This window comes from Micropterus salmoides, unplaced genomic scaffold, assembly GCF_014851395.1.
Source record: "Micropterus salmoides isolate LMB-PRFRI ecotype aquatic unplaced genomic scaffold, ASM1485139v1 Ms_hic_scaffold_17, whole genome shotgun sequence".
Lineage (NCBI taxonomy): Eukaryota > Metazoa > Chordata > Actinopteri > Centrarchiformes > Centrarchidae > Micropterus > Micropterus salmoides.
The window spans coordinates 28393556-28403242 of record NW_024040817.1 but is presented as its reverse complement, the minus strand read 5'-3'; the positions used below and the strand labels follow the sequence as shown (position 1 = coordinate 28403242).

The 9687-nt window shown below is 42.1% G+C and overlaps 1 protein-coding gene across 2 annotated transcripts in view; it reads left to right on the top strand.

Moving 5' to 3' along the window:
* The first annotated feature begins 473 nt into the window (after positions 1-473).
* Positions 474-9687, top strand: part of arid1ab (AT rich interactive domain 1Ab (SWI-like)) — a 52061-nt gene continuing 42847 nt past the window's right edge. Inside the window, exon 1 of one of the 2 annotated variants that reach the window (XM_038725458.1) lies at positions 474-1768. In XM_038725458.1, coding sequence (XP_038581386.1) covers positions 872-1768 — 897 coding nt within the window. In that variant the 5' untranslated portion in view covers positions 474-871. The remainder of the gene's footprint in view (positions 1769-9687) is intronic. The other variant, XM_038725459.1, reaches the window with a different exon arrangement.

Sequence of the window (9687 nt, the reverse complement as noted above, 5' to 3'; positions counted from 1 at the left end):
CATTTAAGTTTAGGTCTTAGAACAGACATAGCTATTTAGCAAGTTTATAGCCATAGAAAACACAATGCAGCATCCAAGCATAAATTATAGACACTAGTTCTGTATAACTGTGTAGATTATCCAAATAACATGAAATAAAGTCACTAATAAAAAGCCCATTTTGTAAAAAAAAAAAAAAAAAAAAGTATAATATTTATAGGATCTTCGAATCTAAATCTCACTGACTTCAGACAGCCTGCTGAGCATTCTCATTAGCATAAGCTTTATAGTCTCTGAATGACCAGTACTTTATGCTAACAGACAGGGCTTTTCGAATACGTCGACGTATTTATGTATGAGCTCAGTTTAAAGCGCATTAGACCTACAATAATGGCTCTACTTGGGTACAAACAATGTTGTTATTAGATGGTCCACACAGTCCGGATCCAGTTTTCACGCAGGACTCCACTCCGGGTTTTTATTTTCTCGCGACAGGTCGGTAAGATGGCTGTGTCTCGCGGAGCCTCGTGCTGGTTTGGTTGATTTCTAGCTCGCGCTCTCGTTCTGTAACAGAAGCCCCCCCCTCCAACACACACACACACGCACACATTCACTTGTGTCGGTGAAATTTATTTCCCTGGCTCTGTATTTATATATTTTTTCTTTCACAAACTTTCCCCTCTCTGTTTTAACTTTAAACGGAGTCGCGGTGGATTACCGGATATCGGTCCGGGCGGAGGGCAAAGGGGGGAATGAACCGGGACGACGGGTACGTTGTTATAAATATAATTGTATTTATATTCAATGGTTATTCGGAGTTTGATTGTGAGTGAGTCGCCGTGCTGAGAGAGAGAGAGGTAGAGAAAGAGTGGGGGAGAGAGAGAGGGATATCATGGCCGCTCAGGTCGCCAGCGTCGCCACTCTCAACACTAGCCCGCCATCCGAACTCAAAAAGCCGGATCGGGACCCACAGGAGGAGTCGGTACCGGGAGAGAAACAGCATGAAAATAAGGAACCGGGACCTGACGGCGGATCTCCTGGCCAGAAGGAGCTGCAGGACGGGGCCGATGCTGGAAATGCTGGGGGAGGAGGGGATCCTGACATGAAGAACGGCAACGGGAATTTGCCCAGGGTAAATAATAGCAGTAATCAGAATGATACAGGCGGGCCCGAAGGGAATAACCATCCCGGCATGGGACACCACCACCCGGGCCCCTTTCCTCCACCTCCTTACGGTTACAACCAGCACTACAGCCGGGCCCCTTTTCATCAACATGGCGGACAACAAAGCCCTGGCATGGCAGCTGCATCGGGGCCGGGCATGATGGACCCTTACCCCCCTAATTCACACGAGCACGGCTACCCCAACCATTATAACAACTACAGCCCGTTCCAGAACAGGACTTCTTATCAGGGCCAAGGATACGGGGCCATGAATTCCCCGCGTAACAACCAGCCTCCGGCGGCTGGGGGGCAGCCAGGCAAGCAACAGCCAGCAGGAGGAACCACAGCTATGGCTGCCTCTTACAATAATCAGAGGTATAACATGGGAACCCAACAACCTACGTCTACGCCAACTTTAAATCAGCTCTTGACATCCCCCAGCTCTGCCAGGAGCTACCCGAATTACCCTCAAGGAGACTATAACAATCAGGAAGGGGCCAATAAGGGACCAGGAGATATGGGCAGCAGTCAGTATGGTGGGGTCCATCCGGGTTGGCAACAAAGGACCCACCATCCGCCTCCCATGAGCCCGGGAAACACTGGACAGCCTCCAAACAGAAATCAGGTAAACTTCACTTACTGCACTGAGACAGCTGACTGAGTTAAAGTCACCCAGTATCTCAGAAAAGCCACTGTAGAGTTGCATATTGCATTGGACCAGCCATTGTCTATGTAGCAAGAGCTCTAAAATGGCTGCCTCTCTCTTTCTCCCAACACCACCCCCTGCAATAGTCTTTAGACAGAGAAAGAAGCCGCATATTCTGTTAGAAACAACTTTCTGGGTTGTGGTTGTTAGTGCGTTTCCCTGCTGGGTACAGGGCAAGAGTTTCACTAAGTAGAGCAAGAGTTTGTCAGGAGAAAGTGTGTGTGTGTGTGTGTGTGTGTGCGTGCGTGCAGAGGGAAATAGGGTGATATTTCTTCGCAGTGCTTCTTCAGCCTCATCGTACATCTAAGTGCTGAAACCACTGTTATTTCTGTGCGAATCGGCGAAATCGCGTCCTTTTTTTTTTTAGTGTTGTGCTCCCAACGGCGCTATCAAAGTTGTGTCAATGGCTGTCAAGGCAATCAACAAGATGCAAATGACAGCGAAAGCCGTTAAACAGCATTTGCATAATCATTAAGAAAAAGACCCCTCTTGTCAGTGAAAAAGCCGCTGCACAGTGAAGTGATGTGTCTCGCAGTCCAGCGAATGGTAACTATTACATCCGCTAAGTGTTTACTCGGATCAAAGTGTGATTGTGACCGCGATTGATTCATCCAGACGGAGGGTTTCATTCATTGTGGCTCGGTTCGAATCCGCTCGCTTCGTCCTGCGCGTCTCCTCCATGTGCCGCCTTTGTAAACACGGCCCCGCTGGTTGGAGTTGGCAAAGTGCAGATTGCCTTTGCTTTGGGATTTGAATTATGGAGGTAAAATCCTGCTGTCAGAGCCAGGAGACAGTTGGTCTTAGGTTGACATGCGAGCCGAGATCTGATTGGCTCCCCATCCCTCTGCTCTCGGCCATTTATAATTGCATCTAATGGAAGGCTGCAGAAAAACAGCCCCCTCTGCCCGGCTATGTGTTCTTCCACCATGTCAAGACAACATAGTCCCGGTGTTTTTTCGCTGTTTTTATTAATTTCGAACTTTATTGTATGCATTTGTGTAGTTTTAAAAATATATTTTATATTTTTGTATATAAATATATCTGACTGTTCTCCCGCATCAGCATACAAATACACTAGAAAAACCAATAATAATTTCAGAATAATAACTTACTCATTGGTTGCATTTACTGAGAGCATTTGGTATAGTTCCTCCGCTGCAGTAATTTGCATGATGACTACTCATGTGGATGTACCACTGTTTTTATTTGTTTCATTAAAGCTTAAGCTGGCTTGTGCTGAGTCACATCTCTTCTGTCATTTTTAGCTGTTGACCTCAGGCATGCGTGTGTGTGTGTGTGTGTGTGTGTGTTTGTATGTGTATATTATTTTTTATTTTTTGCTGATGTGTACACTCTGTGCACTGCTTGTTCAAGTTGGCTGACTCTGGTACAGCAGATAGAGTAGGTGTGGCCATGTAGTCCCATTGTACGACTGTGTTTTCCACTGTTTCCAGATCAGGAGTTGAGGAAACTTGTGTGCCAGAGCGGTGTCATGGCCACGTGAGAGAGTTGGGACCGGCTGCAGTTGTGTTTACAAGCAACCAAGGTGTCAGCCAGGTGTCACAGCGCTTTATTTTTTTTCTCATCAGGTTTACAATAGCCTAATTTACTTCCCACATGCAGAGAGTGTATCCATGTCAACAGTGCCTAACTACATCTCTCTCTCCAGTGACAACAGCCACATGTGTAGTGCTTTTACTCTACAGTTGGAGTATGTAGCTCTACCTTTTAGAGTAAAGAAATATTTGTATCATTTAAACACGTGTGAAGGATCTCTCAATTGTATACCTGTCAGAAATTGGGCATGTGGTCTAATTTTTTTGGTCTAAGGGGGAGTCACTTTGACTCCTCCGAATGACAGTATTTTATATGCATTCTCTCCAAATATTCAAATAATAAGCTTTCCCCTTTATCAGGAGATGTTGCATCAGTATTCTGACCAAAGGTGTGCTGTATGTGTGTTGGTATATTGGTTTATTTCAACAAGAAGGTAGGCGTACTGTGTTTTACTCCTTTTATTTCCAGCAAAGAGGTGATCATTAAGCACAGACTGTTCATCTGGAAGTGATGGCACCACTTGTTGCCTGAAACTTTAAAGGTGCAAGCTTTTCACACACATTTGTTGACGCTTCTCTGCATCAAAACAAGCCAAACTGTGGGCACTTACAGCTGCACTTCGCACAGTCATAACTCTGTCTGAATGTCAGCAAAAAGGGTTGGGGTCAAAATGTTTAACCCAAATGTCCAGATATTCTGCGACCTGACATCAGCGGATGTAGACGGCATGGTCATATTGACTAACCGGGTTGATCTGTGATTCTTAACAAAACTGTACTAAAGGTACTAGTCAGTCCTTATTTTTTCCTGTAGTGCAGCTTGCTGCTGTTTAGAAGAGAGTTTGGATTTCCCTTTATTTATTTAATTTTGGTACTTGTGTGCAGAGAGGGGTCCATACCTAAAGGCCAGCTTAAAATTTTGCCAGACAAGGTGAATGGACAGCACCCTAGTTAGTGTGGATGTGGTGCTTTTCTCAGTTGAAGCTCCTTTTTGAACACCAAGACGAGCACATCTTTACAGTCAAGTGTGCATTCAAACTTAAAACATGTATTTTCATGCTCTGGTTGGGCTGGTTCTTTTGTTGTTCTTTTCAGTTAAGTCAATATTAAAAATCTTGCACTTATTTGCGGCCATGTCTTTAGTGAGACTACTGAGGTGACCATGTGGGTTATGGTCTTTTTATTGACTTTGCATTTAGTGAATAGCATGATATGTAATTTAGGGATGCACCAAATGTTTGGCCACTGAATTTAATCGGCCGAAAATGGCAAAAAAAAGAAGCACTTTCGGTGTTTGGCCTAATACGTCTAAAGACCGAATAAATTTCACCGAACAATTACGTTGACATTTCGAGAGTGTGGAAGCATTTCTGTGTCTGAGAAAGACGCAAAAATCAGCGTTCGCAGACACTGGTCTTTTGAATTGTCTCCTAGCACATTCACTCTGTCCGTGGCTGACTTCTTAGAAAAGGCAACAAACGTTCTGAATGCTTTGAGTGTTTCTGTCACTCGTCTGTGAGAAGGCAATTAAGCTAGCCGCACCTAAAGTTGGAGTGCACAAGTATTAAAGCCTTTTTGGTAAATCCACTGAAACGGACCAGTGCGAGCTGACAGGCAGGTTAGAGACTTTATCCTGTCAGTTTCTCTCTTTACAAAGACAAGTGTTGCAGAGAGTCCTACCTGAAGAGAGGCTGTGAAGTCTTGATGTTACGCCGTACGAGAACCACATACAACATTATTTATCAAACTGGGTTGGACTTGATGAATTTAGCGCGAGGATACACATGTGACAACGTCCGGTTTTCAAAATAAGGTGTCTATATAGTATGGAAATAAGATTAATTAAAGGAAATTCACAGAAAGTATAAACACATGTAATTTACTTCACCGGACCCTCTCGGGCCTTGGACCCACCCCCCATAGTCTCTCCAAATCCTTTGGGAAACACTGAGTAAAAAGCACATTTTGACTATTTAATTTATGCAATGGTAAAAAAAGAAAAGGCAAAATAAATGGAAAAAATGTGAAAAACTTTGTTCGGTATTCAGGAAAGTTTTTCACTATATTATCTAAATGTCTCAGAGAGCAGCGTGCAAAGAAACCTGCCGCCACTTTTCTTGAATTAATGGGTGTAGTCGTGCTCCTTGTAGGTGACAGATTGTGTTAGTGACAGCACTGAATTGCAATTAAAGGTGAAAACGGGGTTGTGATTAGAATAGTTTTCTAGTAAGATTTATTTGTGTTCATATCAACTATATTGTCATCCCAGCGCTCTGAACCCGTCTTGATTGCTAGATAGCCGTCCATGCAGGTTTTTTATGTGGGCTTAAGTGCTGTCAGAGCAGTTCTTTGCTAAGGAAGCTCAGCCTCACTCTTATTGTGCGAGTGGAAGAAGAGTGTCTGGGAAGGTAATTGAACATTTTGGTTGTTAAGCATACTTAAAGGTAGCAGAAGCTGTATTTTTGCAGAATGCAAACGGGTTGTGGCCAACTCTCATTAGGAAGAAGTAGAATCACTTTAACTTTTGCAGGAGTTTTATTTTGTCTAGGTGTCAGTGGTGCAGGTTTAGAGAGCGCACACCTTTTTTAATGGATCTAATCCCTGGAGGCGAGACTGCTCAGATGGGCAAATGGACAGAAAGAAGAAGTGAATAGTTTCCATTTTTGGAGCATAAACTGTTGTTAAATCATGGTGTGGATATGTCGCATGAGGCCATGTGCGAGCACATTATGTCCAGTCAGAGAACTTATGTGTTTGATGTTTGACTGCAGAGATGGATGCGGTAGCCAGTATACTTAAGTTCAGGTGGAGAGTTTTTTTCCCTGCTGAAGAGCTGGCCATGATAAGTTCTGTTGGCTGTATTTTAGCAATTTATGAAATACTTAAGCTCTCCATTCATTAACAGAGGCAAGATTGGCCTTTTAATTTGCTGATATATCGCCGGTAGTGATTGGATGGATGATTTTAAAAATTTTTTATGGGGCCACTCACCTGCCTTGGGCCACTGCTGAAGATGAATTAATGTGTTAACGGAGTGGTGTTAACTGAGTGGTAAGTTAGATGGCTAATAATATGTGGTTTTTTATAATGCCTTCCACATAAAACAAATGAAGTGGGTTGTAGTGTGGTTGTTTTGGATGCTGTAACACCAGGTGTTTCCCTCTGCCTAGCACATGGGAGAGAGCCGTCGGGGATGCCCCCTCAGCTCTGCAAGACTGACTTCCCAAATTGAGTTTGAATTAAACCATAATCGAAGACACTTTGTAAATATTTCTGTGAGAAAGTCCCACAGTTGAAAACATAATGAAAAATGCCAAACCAAGGGTGTTAAATTGACTGCCGCTAATAGACGAACAGCTCTGCTGCTGATGTACAAGGGAAGCCCCACTGCAAATTGGAAAATAGCATACAAATAAACAGTTTCATGGCAGCTTTACTGTGTCAAAAACTCTCACAAGAAGTAAAGATGTAATGTATTTAATATTTAACAGAGCACATGGCTTGCCTCTGTATTGCTATTCAAAAGTAAAACTGATAAAGATATTACACCAGAAGTCAAAGTCAAATCTCAAGACTCCTGCATAGCTATACCTATTGAATTCAAAGCATGATTATTATCAGCATTGATTAGTTGTTCGGTATGTGATTGTTTTACTTGGGCTATTGCAATGCAATATGAAAAAAAACAGACAATGAAATCATTCATTAATAACTTTATAGTTATTTAGTATTGGATAAAAAATAGTTATAGACTAACGTTACTTAAGTTAACAGGAAAATATTGCTTACATTATTAGGCATGCAATAATAGCTGTAACTTATTTTTCAGTAACCTCTCAAATCCAGTGTAATGGTAACGGAATAATGTTACGTGGCAAACAATAAACCTGTAACCTGCCTAGAGCTGCCGTTTAATATCAAACGTGGCAGTGGAACGTGGATGATTACGTTACCCGACCATTTTTATAGTCATGGCAAAGCCAGCATGCCAACAAGTCTGGCAGTTAGCAAACAAACACTCGCTCATCTTTTCAAAATATTCTGCCACAGCCAATCTAATCAAGTTATCCTCCCTTAGCTACAAAGCTATTAGCAAGCTAGAGTTAAATAGCTGATGCTGAGCTAGTTTAAACAAGTTTGCTAATCGTTCAGGTGACTCACCTATCCTACCTACCACCTAAAGTCTGATGTGATGTGGTCGAGCTGTACAGTCATCTGTCACCACGCACCACATTCATTCCATTTGAAATGATACAACATTTAGAATTCAGAGCTGAATCTATTAGTTAATTATTCAATGAGTCGATTGACAGAAAATTAACTGGCAGCTATTTTAATTATCGTTTCAGTTATTTTTCAAGCATAAATGTCAAACTTACGCTGGCTTTAGCTTCTTAAATATGCAGATTTGATGCTTGTCCTTCTCACATGTGATACTAAACTCAACTCAATGTCTGTAGGTTTTGAACTGTTGGTTGGACCATACAAAGACATAAGCTGTCACTTTTGAGTCTGGGAACTTGGAATGGGATGTAATGTTTTTGCTATTTGCTGAAATTCTGTGGACCAGACAATGAGCAAAAATGGAGCTGTAGATTAATTATCAAAATAATCATTATTTGCGGCACTAGTTTAAGATGAAATTAGTAATATAAGTTCAGAGCTAAAATGATTAGCTGATTAGTTGCTTGACAGAAAATGAATCAACAACTATTTCGATAATCAAACAATTGTTCTGACTTTAGTTATAAATTGTATACCACTGAGAATCTTTATCAGACATATCGAGCAATTCGAAGACATCACCTGAGAAATTGTTAACATGCACATTTCATTATTTTATCTTGATTGGCCAAACAGTTAATTGTATCACTTCAGTCAGTAGTTAAAATGATTGTTAGTTGCAACTCTAACTGGCACTTTTTGTATTTGAAATGATATACAATCCCTAGAAAGTCATGTACTGTTCTTTGACATCTGGCCCTACACCTTCTGAACTGCTCCTATTCAGTAAACACAACACACGTTCAGAAGGCGTACGGAGCAACTTCCAGCTACTGTTTAGACGCTGTGTTGTGGGGGTTGGTGCCGCGGAGAAGAGGAAGCCCGAGCATTCAAAAAGGAAGTTCACTCTCTGCTTTTTAGTCTGCACTGCTGAGTAATGATTCTCCACAGGCCACATGGACAGCATGCTGCCTCCCGGCAACTGTGTGTGTGTGCGTGTGTGACTGGATGGGATGGTGTGTGCATATAAGGGAGAAACGTGTCAGTGATACCCAGGGGAGGGGTGGGGGGGTTTTGTGAATGATCTCCGTCTGCCCCTGACAGCTGTGTGTATTTGTGTATAAAGTGCGGCAGTTACTTGGTGTGTGTGTGTGTGTGTGTGTGTGTGCGTGCGCGCGCGCTTGCGTGCATGTGTGTGAGTGTTTGCCGCTGCCTCAGGATCCTCTCTGGCCAGCTCTTACTCCACGTGTCACTAGCCATCCGTAGTTCTTCAGATTTTTTCATCCCTCTGACAGCCACAGCCAGTGTTGCATTTTTCCTTCCAGTCTTTTTCTAGAGTGAACTGTTGTTTTTAGGGCTGCAACAAATTATTTTCATTGCTGATTAAGCTGTTGAACATTATCTCGATGAAACGATTAGTAGTTTGGTGAAAAATGGCAATCAGTGTGTCCTAAAGCCCGAGATGATGTCTTCAAATGTCTTGTTTTGTCCACAACCCAAAGATATTCAGTTTACCGACACGGGTGCAAAGAAAATACTCACATTTAAGCTGGAATGAGATAATTTTGACTTTCTTTCCTTTTAAAAATTGCTCTAATCGATTAATTATTGCAGCAATATGTGTTTGTTCCTCGGTAGCATCATCCATAATAATAATTATCCCTGTGAAGTTTTGATACAGGGCACAAGAAGGTATGAAGCCAGCTACTATGCATATGCTTATAGACTTGACTTCCAGGTTTATTGACTTCCACAAGCTATAGAAAGTTATCTTGCCAATATTTGGTGATACCGTTGAAGCCTTCAGTTTAATGACTCAAAAAGTGAAATTACGCTGCTGATATTGAAATTGATTCGTTTGAATAATTGTGTGCGCATTGAAAATGCACTAAGAAAAAAAGTTCCTCCATGGACAAATGTCAAAGTTGGGCTGTTGCACCGGGGCACGCTGGAATGTAAAGGTAATTCATTTCTTTTGACATTTACCTTCTAAAATGCTCCGGATTAGCATAGTAATATCCTTCTCCGAGCCTGTGTGAGACTACAGACTTCATTTAA